A 22,861-nucleotide genomic window follows, 5' to 3' on the forward strand; every position below is an offset into this window, starting at 1 on the left:
CATAAACATGATGCCATACATCCGGTTAGAGAATAAAATTTATTTTTTTAAAAACACTTCGGTAGAAAACTCTCCCAACAACAATAACATTGTACACTTAAGAACTATATTATAACAGAATGGAGGTATCGACATATTGGTGGTACTGATGATAATTATATACGGGTTTTGTAATTATGATTTATGCATGAATATCTTGTCGATGTATGAATTTGTTATACACCGTGGAAATGATGGGTTGAAATTTTTGTTTTGATAGCTGAGAATCTGTTCCTCGGGCTTTTACAGCAAGATTTTCTTGAATTTCTTGAAGACTTTCTTGATGAAGTAGCGGTTCTCGCCTGGTGTCTCGTACTGGTTATCGGATCCTCCCGTAAGATCCGAATCGTCGATCGGTGTCGCCGTAACGAAGACGACTGCCAAGATGACGAGGTACAGAATCTATTCAATGATGAAATAGTGATTAGAATTTTGAGACAACGATTCGTTTCTTTCGATGTGTGAATTTTTAAGTCACATTTTCATGGATTTATTGAAATGTAACTGCGAAAATTGAGAGAACAAGTCTTTCTAAAAAAATGCTCCTAAATCCAATGGGACATTTGTAATCGGACAATAAATGTTGTAGTCTTTCTTCATAAACTTGACGAAAGAAATTCTATTTTTAAATTAAACTTATCGAATCAACGTACCGTTAGAAATTTCATTTTGAAGTTTCGGTGTAACCGTGAACTAGGCGACTGCAGCTGTAGCGACTGTTTCCACTGAGGAATGGAAATTATCTGATGGTGTAGCTGTCGAACTCGCGGTTTAAATAGTAAAAATATTACACCACTCATCATTAATGTACAAATACATATATAGAATGCTTTCAGTTGGTTATTTTTAAAGGTAAAGTGTCCACACATGGTATTTACGTGCGTTTCGGTAGGGTTATAGTGGGGATAGAGAATGGTGTGTAATCCTGAAGACGCGTAACACTTGTTACCCTGCAGCGGATTCGTTTTAGGCGACAACTTTGTTTTGCAAGCGGCATGCATCGTAACGAGGCATTTATTTTATGAAACACATACATATTATACACATATATACATACACAAAGGATAATTTATTTACAGGCATAATTTTCACTAATTCCGTCACCTAATTCAACATTGTACGTTATACAATTCTGATGTTTGAGTGTAACATTCAGCCGAACGTTCTTTATGTGGCGTTTCAAATTTGCCAAATTTCTCCCACCGGATCTTGGCCATTTTTTTTTTTTGCATCTTCAGGATTGCACAACTGCAAACGAATGCCCGTAACCCGTTCCGACAAGAGTTCCCATTCCGTTTTTCAGAACATCGATTCGTACCGGTTCTCTAACGTCTTGAACAGTTCCATTCCCGCAATTCCCGTGCTCGTTCCATCCCCAACACATCACCGAACCGTCTTCTGCGGTAAACATGAAAGATTTTTTTGTCCTCGTGTATTAGGGCTCCTTGGGAACTTCTTAAGCTTACGTTTCTTCTTTTTACCTGCGAGAGCAATGTTATGCTCCGATCCAACAGCGATTTGTACGAACTCGGGAACATTTTTTATAACTTTGGGTAGCCAAGTCGGTTGAGATTCCGCAAGGAATTTATCAGCACCGCGTCCTAATTGTCCGTAAGTATTTCTACCCCAAGCGAAAACTTTTCCATCTATACTTGTGGAAAACATATTACTATACGAACGTGGTATAAATATTTATTTCTGGCTTATTTTCCTTCCTATGTTTGTCTTCTTCCAACGATTCTTTTGAAATTTTCTATTCGCAGCATATAAGTGAACTCACCCATCCGTGTATATAATTTATATCAATGTGTCGTACCTACCGTGAAGCACAGCGGTATGCGTCCATCCGGTGAAAATTTTACCATCTGGACCTACGTTTAAATTTTCCAATTTTAGAGGCGTTTCAAGACGTGCATATATCTTCGGATCGAACCCCAGCTGCCCGTGCTTATTGTCACCCCATGCATACAAATCACCATTTTTTGACAGTGCTATCGTATGGTGTTGGCCGCATGCGACACTTTTTATACCAGTTAATCCAGGCACTGTAATTTATACATGCAGAGTTATGACAAAACATTCGTACAAAAATTTCCATAAAAATATATGTAATCAGCAAACTGGTATGAAACATGTAGTCATCAATTTGAAAAACAAATTTAATTTCCAACTAAGACTGCAACCGTAAAGTGCTCGTAGTGCCTATAATTGTATTTCTTATCGGAAAAAACCTCGACTCATAAAAATTTTATTTTCTTTTAACATAAAAACACGTTACATCACTTGCACATCCGTTGTGTTCTAGCATTTTCCAAAATTTAAGTGAGTCTCGTACATAAAAAAACTGGTGTATCCTGAATTTCGAAATTTATTGTCATGTATATACAGGGTAATTCATTTCAACTCGTGAGGTCAAATACAATCTTGACAATGATAGGTTTCACCTAAAATTGTTTTAACATGTAAAAGTTGTTGGGTTTCAAGGGTCAAATGAAATGGTTTCATCTTCTTGTGTATATCCGTTTGTTCCCTGCTATTATTTACAACTTCGAAATGTTTTTGGTGTAGAACAATTTGCTCAATCTCCATTATTCGATAACATTTAATGAACTACGCTGAGCTACTGATCACTACGATCACCCGATGCTACCTGTTGCGAAAAAGTTGAGCTTATTTGTTCATCCGTTTAGTTACGATTCGATATTTTTTTCTCTCTTTGTAAAATTGCCACACACTGTAAAGTGCAGAACGCTTGAAGACAGCGTCTATAATGCATGTTGCAAATGTTTTAAAGTATCCTGTGTAGTCGATGGAGTTGTGCATGATAAATTTCGGGGTAAATTAATGTCATAATTATATTCGGAATTCGTACATAAATGTTTCTCATCGGCCAAGTAAATTGAGTAACAGCGGTAGAGACGCGTCGTAACGATACTATTTTTATATAATAAAATTTCTCTACCCTGAGGTAGGTGTGTGATTCACCTTGAGTGAAAGTGTCGGTAGCTTTGAGAGATTTGTTTGATTCATCAATTAGTCCCAATTGGCACTTGCTGCCGTATCCAGCAACGAGAACTTTTCCACTAGTGGTTACGAGGGCTGAATGCCTGAGTCCCATTGCAATATTCGCAACCGGATCCGGTGCGGTTTCTTTCAGATGAATTATCGCCGGTTTCTGCGAGGGCGTTTTCCCAGCGCCCAATTGCCCGTAGGCGTTCGATCCCCACGCATACAACTGACCCCGGTTATCAACAGCCATTGAGCTGTCCCAACCGCAGGCAATGTCGACGACTGTTGCCTCTCCCAGGGCGTCTATTTTTACCAAACTTTCGACATACTTTCTCGTCCCGGCAGCACCGGCCTGGTGCTTGTTGTTTAGTCCGCAGGAATAAACCTCCCCCTGCCTATTCAAAATCAAAGAATGTCCCGCCCCGCCGCTCATTTTTGTTATGTCAGAGACACTCGGCCCCCGGCCGCATGGGTCGTTCAAATTTACCGCCGTCGGGATCAGGCATTGCTCCGATTCAACATCGTGGCCCAGTTGACGGTGGGAATTTGCACCCTACGGATCATCAGCTCCGTTATACGAATTTCATCGCTTTATTTATCAATCATGTTCACGCCTCTAGTTCTTCGTTATGTATTTGCACTATTATATTCGATACGTTTTCTGTAATACAATATGCGGTTCTTACCCATGAGAGAAGATGGAACGTCTTCATTACTTTGCTCAACTGATTGTCACGTGCTCTGATGTATTTGCTTGACAACTTGACATTTTCGTTTGATGCAATAAACGAAGACCGTGTTTAGGGTTTCGACTAAATACGTAAGTTTATTTCTGATTCCCTACTGCTTAAAATATTTACGACAGGTATTGTATATTTCATACTAATGAAAACCACGAGTAAAACTTCGTGAGTAAAACACACATTTGAGTCTAGTCATTGGTTTGTAGTTCACAGAACTACGACCTTAACGGAAAACCATGAAATGTCAAGTCCTGTATTAGAAATACGGCGATAGATCTTTCTGGGAATCGAAAATTGCGAAAAGTACCCGTACTGTATAATGTACGAATCATTCTGCACAGAAGATATTTGTTTTTCAATTTGTGATCGTCTTGCATTTTTCTGAGTAGAGAAATTGTGTAAAAATTGAACATGCATCTTTACTCGGTGGGTAAGCTTACGAAAAAAGTTGGTATTGCAACATGCGGTATTATCACTCAGTTGCGGGCCATCGCTTGCCTAGAGTGAAAGTGACGTTTGACAATGTTTACCGGCAACGACTGCCGGGACTATTAACCTATAAAAATATTGTAAGAATTGCGGGCAAATCTCTGTATGTGATAAATCAGTATGGAAGATTCGATAGCGAAGTACGACCTGAAAGAAATAAAAAGCGACTTACTCAAAGCAATAACGGAGTGTTCTGACCGAGGATTAAAGCACACGAGAAAATGGTAGTAAACACGTTCATGCCCATTCACACGCTATTTGTAAACTTATTTGATTTAAATCTCGGATCTAGGCTTGGAGAATTAAATTTTTCCCTCAAAGGGGTGAAACTGGATGCTCACGATGTAACTGTAGATGTGAGTTTTGCGGATACAACAGAGGATGAGGAGGACGACTACACATTGGCAAAAGGTTACTTTGACCTGAAGGAGTATGACAGAGCTGCGTTCTTCACGGCGGGTTGTAAAATGCCTAAAGCGAGGTTTCTTCATTTGTTTTCACGCTATTTGTCTGGGGAAAAGAAAAAGATAGATGACATGACGGATCTGCCGCCAGATCCATTGAAGAATGAGAGTCTAAAGCAGCTCTGTGCTGATCTTCGAAAGGATCACTCGGCTGGAAACTTGGATGGTTTTGGTCTCTATCTTTTCGGAGTTGTTCTTAAAAAGTTGCACCTTGACAAGGAAGCTACTGAGGTGTTTGTTAACTCTGTTCGAAAGCAGCCAATGCATTGGGGAACGTGGCTTGAACTTGCCGCGCTTATTACAGATAGGGAAAAGCTCGAGAATCTCAGCCTACCCAATCACTGGATGAAGAAATTTTTTCTGGCTCATATGTACCTTGAATTACAGCTCATAGACGAGGGTATGGCTGTTTATTGCGAACTGCAGTCAATGGGCTTTGAGAAAAATGGATATGTGCTCGCGCAGATCGCGATTGCTGTTCATTACAAACGAGGTTTACTTTGTTTTCAATTGATTATACCTCCATTGAATCTTCACATTAAGAAAATCCTAATCGTCACTTTCGCACTTTCAGACGTTGATGCGTCAATAGAAGCATTCAAACGCATAATAAAAGACGATCCCTATTGTTTGGACAATATGGACACGTATTCGAATTTACTCTACGTGAAAGAGCTGAAAGTTGAATTAGCACACTTGGCACACAGGGCGACAAAAATTGATAAATATAGACTGGAAACTTGTTGCATAATAGGTAAAATAGTTAAGTTTATGGTGTTACTTTATCCTAGTAGTATCGGTAAATTCTGAAACAGTTGCTTGCAGGAAATTACTATAGCTTAAGAGCGGATCATCAAAAAGCTGCCTTGTACTTCCAAAGAGCACTGAAACTGAATCCACAGTATTTATCTGCTTGGACTCTACTTGGTCACGAGTTTATGGAAATGAAGAATACCAATGCCGCTATCCACAGTTACAGACAAGCCATAGGTGAGGTGATTTGAAGTTGAATAAAAAAATGATTGGGTACAGCAACGAGACAGGAAATTATTACGAATCGTCGAAACCATTCAAGTATTTTCATAATTATTTTAGAGGTGAATCGAAGAGACTATAGAGCTTGGTACGGCTTAGGTCAAACATACGAGATCCTGAAAATGCCTTTTTATGGTTTGTACTATTACAAACAAGCACAGCTGCTCAGACCTCATGACAGCAGGATGGTTCTCGCTTTAGGCGAGGCTTACGAGAAGCAGGAAAAAATTCAGGATGCACTGAAGTGTTACTATAAAGCTTGCAATGTCGGAGACATCGAAGGAATGGCCTTGATAAAACTAGCCACGTACGCAACAATCATTTACCACTACTGAACGAAGTGTCATTGAATTAACTTTGGCTAAATTCATTCACGCATTGGATTTAATAGATGTGAAAATGTTCTTTCTACTTAGTTTCCTAGGTTCTCTGTAAATGCGACGGGTATATTGGCTAAATAAATCTTCCCTCTCACTTCTAGGCTCTATGAAAAATTAGGAGAGCAGGATCACGCAGCAGCTGCATACACGGACTTTGTTATGGACGAGCACAGAAACGCGGATAGGGGCGAGCTGAGTCACGCGTACAAATATTTAACAACGTACCATTTGAAATTCGATCAATTAGACCAGGCCAATCATTATGCTCAGAAGTGTTTGCAGTTTGACGAAACTAAGGAAGAGGCTAAAGCCCTTCTCAGAACAATCGCTCATAAACGAGCAAAGGTGGAAGAAAACCCAATGGTGGTGAGAAACGAGAACAAAATTCTTAGATTCGTAATAACGTCTCGCGCTATTAAAAGAAAAACCGATTCTTTTACATGGCTATCTTTTCAAATTCTCGCAAAGTTCGAAAGATAGCGTATAAGTTTGAAGGCAATTTCGTATTTTCAGATCGAAGATATGAATGAAACTGATCCAATTGCGGAAGGAAGTGGTAGCCGCGTTGCTGGAACGCCCGGAAATCAATTATCTCCAATGAATTTGTCTTTTACGCCACCGCAGTAAAGCGGAAAGCGCTCCTTCGCTCCATTTCTGGGTAGCTAAGCAGGTTCCTGAATCTGTCCATTCATTTTTGATACCATATTAAAGTTCAAGGAGTACTACGCATCAATTTTTCTGATGTTACAGGTAGTGCTCCTCAAATAGTGGGATAGAATAAAAAGTTAGGGAGACAAATCGTGTGTTGACACTTTAAAAAGTGGATTTCTCGGCAGAAACTTCCTATACTCATTTCATATATTCCGTTGTACAAAACCCCTGCCCTTTTCTAGCTTAGTAGAATTTTTACGAACGTAATTGTAAGTATCTGTGTATTTACATAACGAACGTAGACATCGGTTAAAAACACATGTACATACGCCATTTTTAAACAGTTTTTATTTCATTAAACTGCCATTTTACTAAAAATCTATATCTATCTTAAACTGTACGATATTTAGTATCGTTCAGGGGGTACCCCAGTCGAGTTCGATGTTGTTGTATATATCATTAAATATCTACATATCTTCAAATATCGAAGTTCACGTATCTCAAACGTGAAAAAGGACTTATTCTGAACAAAAACATTGCAATACATTTTCATTTGACGCAGAAATAAAGAAATTGTATGGATTCTACGAATCGCAATAGTAAATTCCTAGAATTTATGCTATTTCTTTATTTTTGCATCGTACTTATCTTGAATTCTCCAAAAATTGGGCCGTTATATTTGAGATATGTCAACTTGGATAATTCGATATATATACGACAACGTCGAAATCGAACAGAGCATCGCCTTAAAGGTATAAATCACGACTAATTATTAAATCATGCGTGTGTCAGGCCGTCATCTTAGATCTGTAATCTTGAATTTTAAGAATCTGAAATTGGATTAGCTTTCAATGCCTTGACCTTGAAATGACCTTCAACGTCATTCTCAAAGTCAAGTCCAACATCACGACTGAAAAGCCGTGGAAAAATCCTACAACCTTGGTATGAACCATTTTTTCTACGGTTCGAAGTATTCAAGTTATTCAACCGTCTCGGAACTTTTGGCATACTTTGTGTATTTTATGATTATTGTTTAAACGCTTCAGAAAATGCCATGCAGTAATGACTGATAGTTCTGAACTGTTGTTTCACTATCACGCTAATCCGATCATACTTTATATAGGTATTAGTGTGGACACTCAAAACACTGCAATTTGAGACACCATTAAGTTGTCCTACTCGGAAATGTAAGAGGACAACTCAAAAACCAACTCTTCGGCCAATTATAAATTAAAATCCCTCCATTCAAATTTTAACGAAGCGTATTTTCCTAACGATGTAGGGGATAATGGATTTTCAGAAAACCGTGTTGTCTAAATAATTACAGCTGCAATTGTAACATAAACAGCAATCAATTCAGCTTCATCTTGGCAACCAGGATTTCCGAATTTTCTCTTCAGCTGGTAAAGTAAATACACAAATATAATGATTTATTAAATAGTACTTGAAGGGAGGTATGACCGGTATGAGTTATGAAATACTCGTATCTCACAATTAGATTGCTGCTACCAAAGAAACAATGAAAAAATTAGTTCTTCTTGCAGCGGTTAACTGCAGTACAAAAAATTAGAAAACATGGTCCATCTTTTAATATATTAGCCTCGACTGTATTTATACAGGTTTCAATCCCGCGTTATAATTAGCTATAAACATTCGAATCACGTCGTCGGCATTTGGATATTAACAAAAATATTTACGCCGAATGAGTCAGTAAAAAAGATGTTTATTAAATCATTACTGCATTATACGATTAGTACAAATTGGTTTGAACTAGAAATTTATTCCGGATGAGGGTATAATCAGATCGTGGGAGGCATATATAAACCTCGATCATTCGCCTTCGTAAGTAGTCACTGAATCACGATGCTTTTTGGGATCGTTAACAATCCTGCTCTGGCAGCGATACAATTCTTTGCTGTTGTGACGATCGCCGTGTCTGCGGACGTCGTTAATTACTGGCCGCAATGCCGTCAAAATTTGGAATACTCGTTACCGGACAGTGCATATTGCGATAAATACTTCGTCTGCAAGGACGGAGTTTTGACCGAACGTTTCTGTCCGGACGGACTCGGCTTCGTTCCTTACGCTGGCTGCAAGCCCCTGCATCAGGTCGAATGCGGACCACGGAATCAGCTGCGTACGTTGGCCGACAAAATGAATTGAAAAACCTGCACGATTTTTTTCTTTTACTTCCGTTGAGAAAAATTAAAAAAAAAAACAATTCGAAACCCTTTATCCATTTGTACAGAGACGCCTCTCGGTACCGGGAAGTGCCAGCGGTTAAATGGCGTTTTTTCCGCCCCAGAGGGATGCGGGCGATTTTACAAATGCTACCAGGGGTTCGCTCAGCCTGACGCTTGTCCGAAAGGTCAGATGTTCGACGACGTAAAGGTGCAGTGTCGGTATCCCACGAGTGCCGAGCTCTCTGTTTGCACTCCAATTTGGTACCCGGAAACGGCCACCACTCAAGGTATGTTTTAGAAGGGAAAAATTAAACTGGGGAAGGAAATTTTCTCTATAAAGTGACTGAGATGAAATTTTTGCTGTTAATTATTTGCGCATATGCAGCTCCTGCAGTTCCGGTAGTTCCTGTCGTTCCTGTTGCTCCCGTGGCTCCCGTGGTTCCTGCGGTGCCGCCGTCCGAAATGCAGACCGTAACATTTCTACCTGCGGGTTACAGCCTCGAAGGATTAGAAATCATCGTTCCTGATCCAAATCTATACAAATGCCCAGCGAATGACGCCTATCCCTTCGGGGCTCATTCCCGTCATCCGATAGCTGGGAATTGCAAATTCTTCTTACTCTGTCAATCTGACGGAGTGAAAAAAATTGCCGGATGTCCAGATGGCCTGGGATTTAATCCGAAGTCAAGTCTCTGTGAAGATTCGAGAAATATTCCCGGCTGTGTTTACTATTATAGCAGTCCTAAGCAGTAACGCGTGTTGGGACCTTTGCGAAATTTATATTACTCCAGATATGTAAACACACTTGTAGCGTTATTGTGAATTTAAGTATCTCATTCCGAGGTTGACAATTTCGCTCCAGGTGAGTACGTACATTTATGGGTAAATTGAAAAAAATCGTGTGAAATGTTGTGCTAATATTCGATTATTGTATTATTTGGATTTGATTTAATTAAAAATTCTGGGATATTAAATAGTTTTAATTAATTTATGCTAATGCTAAGATTTGTGCTGATTTTCATTCGAAAACTTTGTTAGCTTACATACTAAAGTTCCTTATTTGAACGACATCTTTTTCATAAAAATACTTCCAAACTACTAGCCGGATCGAACGGATGACAACATTCTTGGGTATAAATCGCTACAAAATACATCTAAAACCTTCATATTTTTTCTTAGTAGTTATTAAGCACAACGTGACATGTCGAGTAACAAAATCAGTAACCATGGATGAATTGATCAGAATTTTGATTAAAAATGAATTACCCGTACACTGATTATATACCTCGATATCCATCCATAATGAAAACGATACAATCACGTAAAATTTAATATTATCGTAAGCAAATTTTATCCTCTTAGACTCGATCGTCATTTTGACTAAAAATGAAATACCCGTACACCGATACCTCGATATCCAACCATACAGGAAACGATACAATTACACAAAATTAGCAATTATCCGAAGCAATTTTTGACGCCTCACATTTATTGACTGCAAAAAAAATGTTCGTCACATTTTCTTGCTAATTTTTGTTGTTTTTAATCTTAATTACTTGTACACTATCATTACATACATATTATCATATAACTTATTATATTATATTGTAACGTACTTTGACGTTACGGAAAATAAATATGGATCCGCGAGTTTAATTATCAAGTCAAAAGAAATCAAGAGCGTGAATAAAATGTTGTGAAAATGCTTTAATGCAAGATATGTGTTTCTCGTTTAATGTCTGAAACAAGACTGTTTTTACAATAATGTTGGTTGACGCAGCAACCTTATTCTTTTGAAAGCACATAAGAGGTTTATAAACGTCTTTTATCTATGCTGACTATGATCATTAAAGAGGGGGCAAAACGGGTGATTTCACCCTTTGTAACAATATACATATATTATATACATATACTTATTATATACATATTACATCAAATAACTTCATACAACTTCTTATGCAGCCTTACTCGGCTTCGGACGTTGGCACGTCGACTTGATCGCGCATCTGAGTTTTTACAAACGCCTTGGGCGGAGTGCACGTGTGTCGTAAAATCGCTTGTCAGTATTTTAGCATCCGGAATTGCACGTTGCAAATGTGCACCGTTTGCGAGACGGAGCCTACCACGGCAGTTGTTGGGTACCCTCGTGAATCAGATGATGGTGATGCTAAACGTAGCCGTGGAAAGTACATCCATCAGGAAACGCCTCGTGAAAATACGCCAAACGATCGTTCGCAGCGGTCCCCAAACAGGACGAACATCGGCATTGGCACCACTTTTCGGTGAAGACAGGTCATGGCCGGGTTCCGGTAACCGGGGTACTTGATCGCAAACTACGGTACATCAGCAGGTGGTCGTCTAGCCGTGGGTGTTCTGGCTAAGAGGACATCTTCTAGGAACTGCCCGGATAATATCGAACAGTTTACTGGGTCCACCTTATCTTCAAAGTCCTCCTCGATCTCAATTCCGGGCACCTCGTTGGACGTAGTTCTGTTGCTCCTGCTGCGGATCCTAAAACACCTCAGCTGTTTCCGCTGCAATTGCCGCTCCCAATCTTTGTAACTTGGAACTCCTCGAATGTTCGACGGTTTATCTACTTCGGGGATCAAACGCAGAGAGTGAATGGTGTTGTTATGCTTGCGTTGTGAACGAAGGCATTGCTCGATAATTAACCGAGGGATCGTCGCGGCCCGCAATGTCGAACCAAATATGTCTAAAATGGAACAGCTTCCTAAACGCTTGAGGAACAATAAAGTCCTCGTAAATCGGGGTGGAACACCGCACCCCGATCGGCTGTTGAGGGAGAAAAAAAAATTATCGTTAAATTCGACGAATTATGGAAGCAATCGAACAAGTTCAAAATGACAGCGCCAATGACATTTACTCGTTGAAAAACCATCGTTTGAATCATCTAAGGCAGAGAGTCTCTGTCTTGTCTCGGGCTACTAATACAATCTCGTTATGCTTTTTCACTTATTTTTGAGACTTATTTCCAAGACTCGGACTCGATTCACTTCACCTACCAGAATTGAATTGTCTGATATTTTCCCAAATATATAGACGTGTGAAATTATTCAAATCACATTTTCTGCTTGAAACGCGCGCAACTGTGTCAATGAAATCTCGGGCTGCGCCCAGAAAGATGAAATTGGTGAAAAAAGAAGTTTAATTTCAATTGTCGAACATCAATGCGTACGAGCATATTTCGAAACGAAATTTCTGTCCGAGAGCGAGTACTTTTACTCTTTGTCACATAAGGTGAGCAGTGTTAGTTTCGGTCGAATATGAGTCCTCGAATTTCAATAAATCTTCAAGTTTTCGAACCTCATACGAAAAATAGGTTTCTAGAAAAATGTCAGTCTGTCTATTTATCACAATAAATACCTGCGATCGTCCCAACATCGAGGGAAAAAAAATTTGGAGTTTACACAATTTCACATTTGAATTATGAGTATGAAAATATTGACATGTCCTGTTGTCGTCGACTGTGTACTTCTATCGATGATAAATCATAAGGCTCGAAGGACTCGCATACGGTTCGTACGACTTTCATAGAAAATTTTACGCAAATTGCTAACAGCAGGTAAATAATACGGTGAAAAAAAAAATTGGATGAAAAGTTGGAGTAACATTTTTTAAAAAATAGAGAATTTTGACCAGAAACGATTTTAATCTTAGTTGATGGTACTTTCGACAATTGAATTGGTCTGTGTAGCGACGAAAGGTTTGTTTCTTATACATTTTTCATCCGATTTTCAGTAAAATGTAACGTATCGTCGTCGTTGACTTACCTGCATGAAATTACTTCTCGGTGTTGGTTTCGCTGAGAGTGTACGGGTAGTTATCTTCTACCGGAGCCTTCATTACGCAGATGCGGTGTGATTAAATTATTGTGTAACCACAAACTTTTCTCACCTCTTTTACTTATACAAGTATGAGAGCGCGCAGATAAATTTATCGACAAACTTTTTCGAAACGAATAGCACGTTAGTACAGAATGGAAACGAGACTGCGATCATGTGTCTGGGACTCAATGAAGCGCAGATTCGACTGAATGCTCTGAAAATTTGCTCGCACTTTATATACGGCAGAAAATGTACCCTCCCCCCTATTGCCTTTCGCCGTGTTTGGGGTGATAGGTAATGTCATAAAATTTGCGACATTTATAACTACAAATACCTGAAGAATGGGTCTAATCCGCATGCCCACGTCTACAAACACCCTCGTGTCCCCTTACGCTTCATGTCGCAGTAATCACCCGCGGTGCCGTGTCTCATGTCAGGGATTAACGGTTCCTAATGCTTGGTCCATGGTCACAGGTATGATTCCGCACAACGACTCCGTGAAATCTAGACGAAACCCACAATTAGGGAAATCGGGATTATAATTCAGAATATGGTAATAAAAGAACCTTTGACAGGAAACGCTTGACTGGTTGGCGAATGAGTCATTTTTCAGAATTTTTGACTTCGAGTACAGTCAACTCCCTCGATACGGCCGGTCATGGGGGTGTGGGGGAGGATATTTGTAAAAATTATCGTACCCCGACCAAAGATCTCGACGCGCATTTATAGCGCTTTGAGCTGAGACTCTCGCAACAGGGCGCCCAAAGTCCCAAAGTCATAACAGCTACGCTATTTTCTTCCAGCATTTCACTTTTGCTGCCTACCCTGTTGCGAGAGTGTTTGGCAAAATTGCGGCTACGCTTTGTTCACCCGAAGTAACGAGGAAAGCTGCTCAACTCTCTTGAGGGGAACTTCTTCGGGATCAGATGCAGCGAGAGATTGATGTTCATGCGAGCCCTTCTTGGTAAATGATCAAGAGTTTGTATTACTGAATATTTAAAAATCTCGGTACCATTCAGCAGAATTGGTTTTTGAAAATTGAAGGAACGAAAATTTCGAGGGCCACGGTTATAACATCACAGGTGATCGGGCCTGACTTTAACGATAAGCTGCATTTAAGAATCTCATTATCCGATGGCTAATAAAATCCGGGCAGTTGTCGTGACTAACAGCACCCTTTTTTTCGAGTTCCGGCTTGTGTCTTTTCTTCTCTTTGTTGTACAGATTAGATGTTTTGCCCGTACGTAAGCCCATACGTATTAAGAGCTATATCTATATACGTATACAGACATAACACTTGAATTTAGTCATAAATGCAGTATAATTCGAGTGAAAAAATGACGATCGTTCTATGGATGAACAGTCTTCTCTACCTGACAAGGAGTTAGAACGCTGGTCGGTAAGAATTTCAGGTTTGAATAATCGCGCGCTGGATTGAAATTCGGTATCCTGACATCTGCGCTGGATGACGAGACTCGAATAGTAATCGAGACTCGATGGTCGAGTTCGATGTGTTTTGTTGAGGTTGCTGATGCTCGCTTCGCGTGATTATTTCCCATTCGATTCCGCGAACAAAATACACAGAAAGGTAGTCAACTGCGAGGGAGTAAGAGAGAGAGAGAGAGAAAAAAAAGAACGGAAGAGAGTGAGTGGTGTTGTTATGCTTGCGTTGTGAACGAAGGCATTGCTCGATAATTAACCGAGGGATTGTCGCGGCCCGCAATGTCGAACCAAATATGTCTAAAATGGAACAGCTTCCTAAACAACATTGCGACAAGCTTCGAAAGCCTCTGGGAAGAGGAAGGCCTCGTCGACGTCACCCTCGCCAGTGACGGGCAGTGCCTTACGGCACACAAGGTGATCCTTTCCGCCAGCAGCCCCTTCTTCAAGAAGGTCTTTCAGGTAATTCGCCTCGACTCGTCAGCCGTTCAAAGAATCCTTCCGCTTCTTACAGCACGTGCATTTCACCACTCGACGATATAACCTAAAACTGAGTTTATTTTCTCGCCTTTTGCTGCGTTTCTAAATCGTGTCATGTTCATCGTCACACAGCCAAGAGTCCGATTCTTTAGAGTCAATTGTATCTCCCGTTCTTAGTCTTGTTGTAACGTAACGATCGACAGAACCGATCAGGTGGAAAGCAAAGTTCTATCCCAAACAACTGGCGGCGATGCTAATCGTTTCCTCAACTTACTTTCAGACCAACCCATGCCAACATCCGGTGATAATATTGCAAGATGTTCACTTTCGGGAGCTGGAAGCACTGCTCATCTTTATATACAAGGGCGAAGTGAACATAGAGCAACAGAATTTACCGGCGCTTCTCAAAGCGGCTGAGACATTGAAAATTAGAGGCCTTTCTGGCGGAGATATGTTCGCTAAAGAATCGTACAAGAGATTCGTGGATCAGGATAATTCAGAAGTCGACGATGTTACGCCGACCAAAAACGATACACCTAAAAAGAAACAGAAGGTTGGCAAGAGAGCCAATAATTCTATCCTTGAAAAAGCACTGACCCCTCAGTTACCGCTGAATGATAACACCAGCGACACCACTACCTCAAATGTTGAACAGAACTTCAAGGAACCGGATCCAACGCCCGACCCTGTTCTTTTACGATTAGAAATGAAAGTTAGTCAGTTTGTTCAATCGTCTGCATTACTTTTGAGAAATAAGTTGCTAAAATGAATATGAATATTCTCTTTTCGTGCAGACCTCGAAATTCCATTGTGATTTTGACTCATAAATTATCAAATTTCTTGCCTGATTCATGAAATGTTAATCGATAACTTTTCTCATTTTCAGACAGAGCCGTTAGAAATCCATGTGGAAGATTTTCAGAAGCGTTTACCAATCCACAAAGATGGGCTGGAGCGACTGGACACAGGGCAAAGTGACCCTACACAAGGTTAGTATTAATATAGCAATGCATGATGGAGGTAATTGTTATTTGTGCACTGGTCAAGCGGCCTGCGTTATTTTACTGAGTATCATTTTGTACTATGTGTTACTTGTCCAACTTGGAACAAAGGTTTTTGAACGATATTATTTTTGGCCTTTATGTCTGCCGAGAGAATGTTTGTTACTCAGCTGCCACAATATATCACCCAAATTTATTTCCACAACTTTTCAACGAAAATTATGCATATCTAATGTTCAATGACGCACAATTATATTTTTCTCGAATTCAACTGTACTGATATTTTGATTTCTGTGTGAAGATTAAACTCTTTAGACAAATTAGCTCCTGCTTATCAACAACTGTTTGAAGAGTTAACACGCCAAGGTAGCTTGCATATCTGGCATTTCATTTGATTTTGATGTATAATTTATGTCGTGGATATTTTTTGACGATCCTTTCATTATAATTGATGCTTATCGGTCGTTTTACATGATTTGATTCGAACATTTGCCAGTGATTATGTCGTTTGCACATACTATAGGCAAATTCCCTTTTTTCATCTCTCATTCACGCTCCTCCTTTTTTTCTACTTTCGTGTTTACAGAGCTTTAAAATTTCATAATTTAATTGACGGTTCATTTCTCAATCATATTTTTTGATTGAGTTCGTTCTTCTAAGTAAAAGAGTGCATATATGTCCGTGTATTTTTTCATCTCTTAGCTATGAACAGCAGTCATTCACAAAAACTTTCCAGAGAAAGCTAGCTCAACTCCAAAACAATTTGGTAGGAATCCTGGACTTTCTTCTGTTTAAATTTTGTTGGATATCAGGCTTAATGGGAAAAAAAATTTTACTGGCGAAGGCCATAAATTTGATCAACAATGAGCTTTGAAATACTATTCAAATTTTGAAATTTTTTAACCAACAATCAGAGGATATCCTTTCTTGCCCTGATCTATCCAGCACATCCCGCGGTTCCCTCATGTCTGCGAAAAATGTACTATTTCATAAATTTATCTATAACGATACAACGAAGAACGTGTATTACTGATTGTATTTTCGTTGCTTTATCAAAATGATATTTACATTTGCAAATCTCATGTTTTAATTTGGTAGTGAAAAAGTTTTAATAATACACGTGGTGTACCAATTGAAAGAAAAAAATAAGGACAAATAATGCAAAAAAGCCGGGAGAATTAGTTTCTACAACTAAAAAGAATGGTACGTTGCATCTCATCTGTAGAATATTTTTTATTTTGAAAACCACTACTACCACTACTCGTGTCTTCTACTTGGTGTGTTGTGACTCGCTAAACGGCGATGTGCTGATGTGTGGCAGGGTCTGGGAACAGCCCTGCTGAAGATATATCTGGTTTATCCGGTCTATCTGGGATACCTGGAATACCGGAGGAGAAGCCCGTCGCTATTTACGCCTACCAGCAGCTACCCCATGCGGATCTTCTGCCGAGCCCAGATGTGATCGCAACGTGGGCAAGTTCCCGGCCGATAGACGCCCTGGCTTGTGATCTGATGAAAATTTTATTCACCCCCGAAGAGAGGATCTTGTGCAATGTTAATGGAAAAATGGGCAAGCAGCAATTTGACAGCAGCAAAATACACCTGATAAGAGAAGTACTCCTTCACTTCAGTGGGATTGCATCGGATAGTCTGGAATGGGAGGAAGCTTGGAAAAATTGCGTAACCAAAATTGATACGAGTAACAGAGGTTTGAAAAGGTACTTATTCCAAAGACGATCTGTTTACTCGCAATGACTAGGGCGTTCCAAGTCGGTGATTAAACGGAAACGTTTTCACTGGCTGGAATAAAACTTATGTGTTAATAGTCGTTAGTGTTGTCGAAAAATTTACTTTACGGTAGAAGCCTGATAACTAGATCTATTCTATTTTGTGGAAGATCCAATTTCAGCATTCCCATTTTATCTACATTCATAAATATTATTCCCGCCCATATGGCAAAAATTATACACAGTACTCAACCTGGTTAAAATTGATATGAACAATGCTGTTGTCTGAAACAAGCAAATCAAAAAGTTCCTTACTTTTGGCTCACAAAGCAGTTGTGCTAAGATGAACCATCAATTTTTCACCTTCTTTCACTGGTCCTATTGCGTAGAGGGCAAGATATTTAGCTTCTACCGTATTTTCGTTTAGCTTAAATTTCTTGATCCGCCAAAACCATTGATGTCCAATTTTTCAATCGGGCATGTCATAGCGAATAAAAACTGTTGCTTTTTAGAAGATTTTCCATTGTGATTTATTTTTATGGTATACATATCGATAGGTGCCATATGCAAAACATTTCCTGATAAATTTAATTAGAAAAAGGTATGCAACAGTTAGCGCACTTCTTTTTTGGCTCTCTGATATCTTATAGCTTTTACGTTTCGATTTATTTACTTGTTACGTATTCTGGGTTAAAAATTTGACAACAGTTACAAACTCATAACTTCGAATTTTTGGAATATCGTTTGCGAAACAATTGCATAATTTTGACTGGCTGATAATTACTGTGTTTCAAATTGAGTTCCTTTCCCTCGCAAGAGGACAGCACGAGAATCAGTTTACAGAAAACAATGTACAAATTTTTTATAACCACCTATAATGGATGAATATTCTACAAACAGAAAACCAATTCAAAGCATGTTTCATTGCTTTAAGATGCGACTTCAAATTTAAATCTGAGCATCAGAATTTGAGATTGATGCTTAATTCTTTTTCCAAATATATTGGATTTCTTTCACACAATGAAATAATAAATAAGGTCAGAGTGGACAAAGACATGTGATTATTTCAATCATACTGCACTATGTGCCTTGAGGTGTGAAATAACCGAAAGACCGAGATTCTTGGATTGGGTTGGTTTCAGTTTGGTTCATCTTACACAAAGAGTATTTTTTATCGAAGTTTTATAGCACTAATGTAAATTTTTATCCGTATGTAAACAAACTTTACATCCTCGCAGGAAATACATCAAAGAATACTCACTTGTTGCTTGAATAATGTTATATTTTTTAGATATTTGTTTGGTTACTTATATATCGGATGAGAATTAAACATATATAATACGTATAGATACGCAGGCTCTGTTTTTTTGAAAAACGCTTTGAAACTATCGTTATTTCAATTTACAGGAAGAAAATATTAAGATCGCGCCGGCTCGTGAATCATGTTTTCAGTTATAGGGACTCTAGGTAACAGTAACATTCCTACTAGAACGATGATTTTTTTTTCGGATTCTAAAACGGTGTGTACTTGGCCAACCACGAGAAGAGAATTCGCTCGCACTTGTTAAGCTTCCTTGGATATACAAATATCGCAGGCATCAGCCGCCGGCGAGCGTCTCTTGCTTTATCTTTTCATGGCAGGTTGATTTAATATTCGTTATAATTAGTAATTATCATACGTAGTTCTAGATAGGTCATAGAACAACTACAATTAATTATGTAAGCCTCAATATAGTTAATTAAGAGAAGATGTTTGCTATTGAGTTATATAAATCTAAAAGGGCTGTAATATGCTTGTAGCGATCGACGTGTAACAAAACCGCGTAGCAGTATGTGTATAAATTGAAGTTGAGAATAACTCAAGAGTAGAAAGTCGCGATTAAGTAAATGAGGTTCAACGTACTTCGCTTAATGTTGTTTAGTCGGACTGTTTTATAATTAAACTGAGTCATGTAGACGCGAGTTCAGTGATCCGGAGTGACAAGTCACGTCACTCTGAAAAGAAAACTAACTATTATTCTTGTTACTATAGTTAAGTGTGTAAAAAACTTGATGTTTTTCGTGAAAAAAGCCGCAGAAATTTTACTCGAAATTATTTTTCTGTTAATTCTCGTTTAAGAAGGAAGAAATTTTGTTTTTTTTTCTTCTATGTTTTATTGTTTTTGTTGTTTTCAAATCATCCCATCGGCGTACCAATGATTATTATTTATAATCGTAATCTAGAGATCATAGATGTACACCTATTACTTGGAAGAGAAAAATAAATGTGTTTTACATTTTTAATTGACATTCGTTTATTCCGTATTCTACCTTTATTTTTATTGGACATTAAGAATAATTAAAACCTGGAACTTGCAAATAGTTATACTGTATAAAATCAGAGGTATCACAAACAGGTCAAAGTTCAATAAATTCTCGGCAAAATCACGAAAGATTTTTTCATCTCTGACCGATGCTTATTTACGAATACTTCTTGTCTTCTCTCTAGTGAGAAGATTCAATTTGATACTCTAAAAATCTTGTTTCTCGAATGAAGAATGATTCCTACTTGAAAAGAACGAAATCAAAAACCATATTCAACTGACAATTCGTGCATGAGATTGTGTTCAGCTTAACCGAGGTGTTATCAAATCCTTCCAGGATGCTCGAAGCCAACGGTAACCGTAATCGCGGAGGCTCGGGACACCTCGAGTCCATCTGTGGTTTCGAAATATCCGTCGAGTGTAAATAGCCCGAATCCGCACACATCTAACTACTTGAACTTGCCAAACGTAACCAACTCGCCCGAAAATTCATCCACCGATTCCCCAATCGATCCCCCGGAGCCATTGACCTTTCCGTCAGACCTAAACCCAAACATATCTCAGCCAGCTTTTCCACCCTACAACGCAACGAATCCCAGCAATGATTCCGAATCCTTCGAGGACTCTCAATTACTAAAAAGTGGTCCTGCCTACCCTCCTTTCCCTTGTCCATTCTGCGATCGGGCTTACACCAGTTGGGGATTCCGGAGGAGGCACATCAAGGCTGTTCACACGATATCACCGATGCTCAACTGCAAGTGGTGCTTACAGGTTTGAATTAATTCGAAGAGTTGATTGCCTCAGGTTTTGGTACGCTAATCTATGCATAATTTTACACTCGGAAGGACGAGATGTCGTGAGGAGTATGCCACCCCACTTATTTGAAACATAATAATTTTCTCGTTTTTTGTTTTGTTTTTGTATTCCGTCTTATTTGTGAATTTGAATAGAAAATTTCTGTGCCTCGTGATCGGTCGTCTTTTTGTCCTAATTTTTGAATTCTACCACTCTTTTTCTTTTCATGCGATGCACGCAGGTCCTACCGACGCATGCGGCATGGAGACGACATGTGATATCTGCCCATAACTTGTCGGCAAGTGACGCTCACAACGGTTTATTAATTCTGGAGGAAGCTCATATGGTTTTACAAATTGCTCATCCCACTCGGCTCGACACTCTCGTTAACATTATAAAGCAAAGTGCTCAACAGCAGGGCAATACTCAGGGAAATAACCAGCCTGACAAAGATAACGATTGACAAAGACGTAAACTTTTCGAATGAGTTAATGGCCAGTGGGATTCTAAGGGGCAATTTATTCGCCTTATACGCTATGAAAAATCGGATTTAGTTCAATGGTCAATTTATGGTTTCCCGCTATTCCAATTATTCTCGACTCGACTCGACTCGGGTTTAGTTTTCACTCCGGCTGCGTGGGTAGAATTTTGAACCGTTCTTGGTGTTTATGGTACTCGAGTTTCCATCGGCGTTGGATTTGCTAGTTATGATAAATCGGAACATCCCGATAAATTCGTACGTAATTATATGCGGTAAATACGAACGAATTATATTCGACGCAAAATGATTATGACTTTCATGAGAATTCCTGATGGTATAGTGTAATATAATATGCGTGATCTGTAGACATAATTTTTCATTTAAATTTTTTCCCCTTCACTTCCGTTTGTATTCAGCAATTTTTACAACGTATATACGCGGTATACGAGTATACCACTATATACATATGCCAGAGATGAAGTAATCGGTTCAAAGTTTATTCTAGAAGTTTTGATGGTACGGCATATCTACAAATATCGTAGCTTATTATCATCTCTATCGAACGGTGTATAAACGTCGATTGCTTATCCGTACGCAGGAAATGTACATTCAAACTTTGGATGGTTATTACAGCTGAAATTTTAGCTCCGCATCTACGGTGAATTTTATTGGATTGAAATGATCAAGGAAGTTGTAAATTTACTTTCAACATTTAATAACGCGGAGAAGGGAAGTCTTACAAGAATATTTTTTGTCTCAGTTTCGTTTATACCTTCCAATGACGCAGGTGCCTTTGGTTACAGAAATTGCGTGCAACGTCTATGCGTAGAAAACACGAGAAAAATACGATAAAATCGTATTAAAACCACTTCGTCAAACGAACGCGTATAAGTTTAGTTATTGCAATTATGGTATTCAACATAAACAGTAGCCTTCTCAAACCTCTTCGATATTAAAATTACTTGAAGAATATTCGTCTTTCAATACTCGAATTATTCATGGTGTTTAGTGGAAATTTTTGAAGTTGCATTTTCAAAAATCGGTCCGAATGGCCGAATTTTTTTTCGAAATATAAAGATACACAGCGTCGTAATTTAGATGCTGCAGCATTGATATGACATATGGATAAATTGTCTCATTCAATATTAAGATTTGGTAACTTATTTCCACCTAGCACAACGAACAACATTGATTGGTCTAGGTAAAAATGCCTTTATCCCCTAAAAACATGTATTTCAATACGTATTTACGTACGTATATCAATGTACTGTGATTATTAGTCAAACATTTCTTTTAAAGTCTATATATTTTGTCAATTATGTAAGGAGATGGTTATCAATTAATTATTACTATTATTACATATATTTATACACTCAGATACCGTTAATTTTATTACTATCATCATCGTCGGCATCATTGTTATCATTATTATTATCATTATTATCATTATTATTATTATTATATTATTAAGTTTTATCATTATCTTCGACTGGCTCATATGAATGGCCAATACGAGACGGAGGAAAAAAAATTTCATCATTTTATTTACTACGAGCTATGAAAAAATAAATAAGAATATACCTTATCACTACATTTGTTATTTCTTATTTTCTTAGTGTTTAGGTACACTGTCAATTTTCAATTCCCTGTTTTCTTTTTTTTATATTAGTTCTTAGCTCCATTGGGTGGGGTTAAAAATCTCGAAAGATCGAAAAGTCGACTGGTCGAAAAGCTGAAATTTTCCCGATACGAATTTCAAAGTAACGAACGATCAGTGTACCGAAATTGGTATATCC

General features: G+C 38.6%; 3 protein-coding genes across 12 annotated transcripts; 2 read left to right on the forward strand and 1 right to left on the reverse strand.

Annotated features, from left to right (window-relative positions):
• Positions 1 to 46: 46 nt before the first annotated feature.
• On the reverse strand, positions 47 to 3,872 carry LOC124298802 (ultraviolet-B receptor UVR8-like). 3 transcript variants are annotated; one of them, XM_046751308.1, is made up of 5 exons: positions 3,735 to 3,872; positions 3,025 to 3,601; positions 1,860 to 2,084; positions 1,521 to 1,685; positions 1,186 to 1,437 (listed from the first exon to the last, which is right to left on the reverse strand). In XM_046751308.1, the coding sequence occupies exons 1-5, from the start codon at positions 3,759 to 3,761 to the stop codon at positions 1,274 to 1,276; spliced, it is 1,158 nt and encodes a 385-aa protein (XP_046607264.1). In that variant the 5' UTR covers positions 3,762 to 3,872; the 3' UTR covers positions 1,186 to 1,273. The 3 variants fall into 3 exon arrangements, with proteins under 3 accessions (XP_046607265.1, XP_046607264.1, XP_046607266.1); XM_046751309.1 differs by lacking the exons at positions 1,186 to 1,437; positions 1,521 to 1,685 and adding an exon at positions 47 to 441 and having other exon boundaries at positions 1,856 to 2,084; XM_046751310.1 differs by lacking the exon at positions 1,521 to 1,685.
• LOC124298797 (cell division cycle protein 23 homolog) lies at positions 3,748 to 7,347 on the forward strand. 4 transcript variants are annotated; one of them, XM_046751298.1, is made up of 9 exons: positions 3,811 to 3,868; positions 4,181 to 4,504; positions 4,573 to 5,237; positions 5,319 to 5,498; positions 5,570 to 5,734; positions 5,840 to 6,086; positions 6,261 to 6,525; positions 6,673 to 6,829; positions 6,910 to 7,347. In XM_046751298.1, the coding sequence occupies exons 2-8, from the start codon at positions 4,401 to 4,403 to the stop codon at positions 6,784 to 6,786; spliced, it is 1,740 nt and encodes a 579-aa protein (XP_046607254.1). In that variant the 5' UTR covers positions 3,811 to 3,868; positions 4,181 to 4,400; the 3' UTR covers positions 6,787 to 6,829; positions 6,910 to 7,347. The 4 variants fall into 4 exon arrangements, with proteins under 4 accessions (XP_046607255.1, XP_046607254.1, XP_046607253.1 ...); XM_046751297.1 differs by having other exon boundaries at positions 6,673 to 6,817; XM_046751296.1 differs by having other exon boundaries at positions 6,673 to 7,347.
• Positions 7,348 to 11,612: 4,265 nt separating this feature from the next.
• On the forward strand, positions 11,613 to 22,791 carry LOC124298798 (transcription factor GAGA-like). 5 transcript variants are annotated; one of them, XM_046751301.1, is made up of 6 exons: positions 11,613 to 11,700; positions 14,573 to 14,740; positions 15,039 to 15,470; positions 15,645 to 15,747; positions 20,127 to 20,560; positions 20,826 to 22,791. In XM_046751301.1, the coding sequence occupies exons 1-6, from the start codon at positions 11,689 to 11,691 to the stop codon at positions 21,045 to 21,047; spliced, it is 1,371 nt and encodes a 456-aa protein (XP_046607257.1). In that variant the 5' UTR covers positions 11,613 to 11,688; the 3' UTR covers positions 21,048 to 22,791. The 5 variants fall into 5 exon arrangements, with proteins under 5 accessions (XP_046607257.1, XP_046607256.1, XP_046607259.1 ...); XM_046751300.1 differs by lacking the exon at positions 11,613 to 11,700 and having other exon boundaries at positions 14,344 to 14,740; XM_046751303.1 differs by lacking the exon at positions 11,613 to 11,700 and having other exon boundaries at positions 14,344 to 14,740; positions 20,127 to 20,550; positions 20,826 to 21,000.
• Positions 22,792 to 22,861: the final 70 nt, after the last annotated feature.

This window comes from Neodiprion virginianus, chromosome 2 (genome assembly GCF_021901495.1).
Source record: "Neodiprion virginianus isolate iyNeoVirg1 chromosome 2, iyNeoVirg1.1, whole genome shotgun sequence".
NCBI lineage: Eukaryota > Metazoa > Arthropoda > Insecta > Hymenoptera > Diprionidae > Neodiprion > Neodiprion virginianus.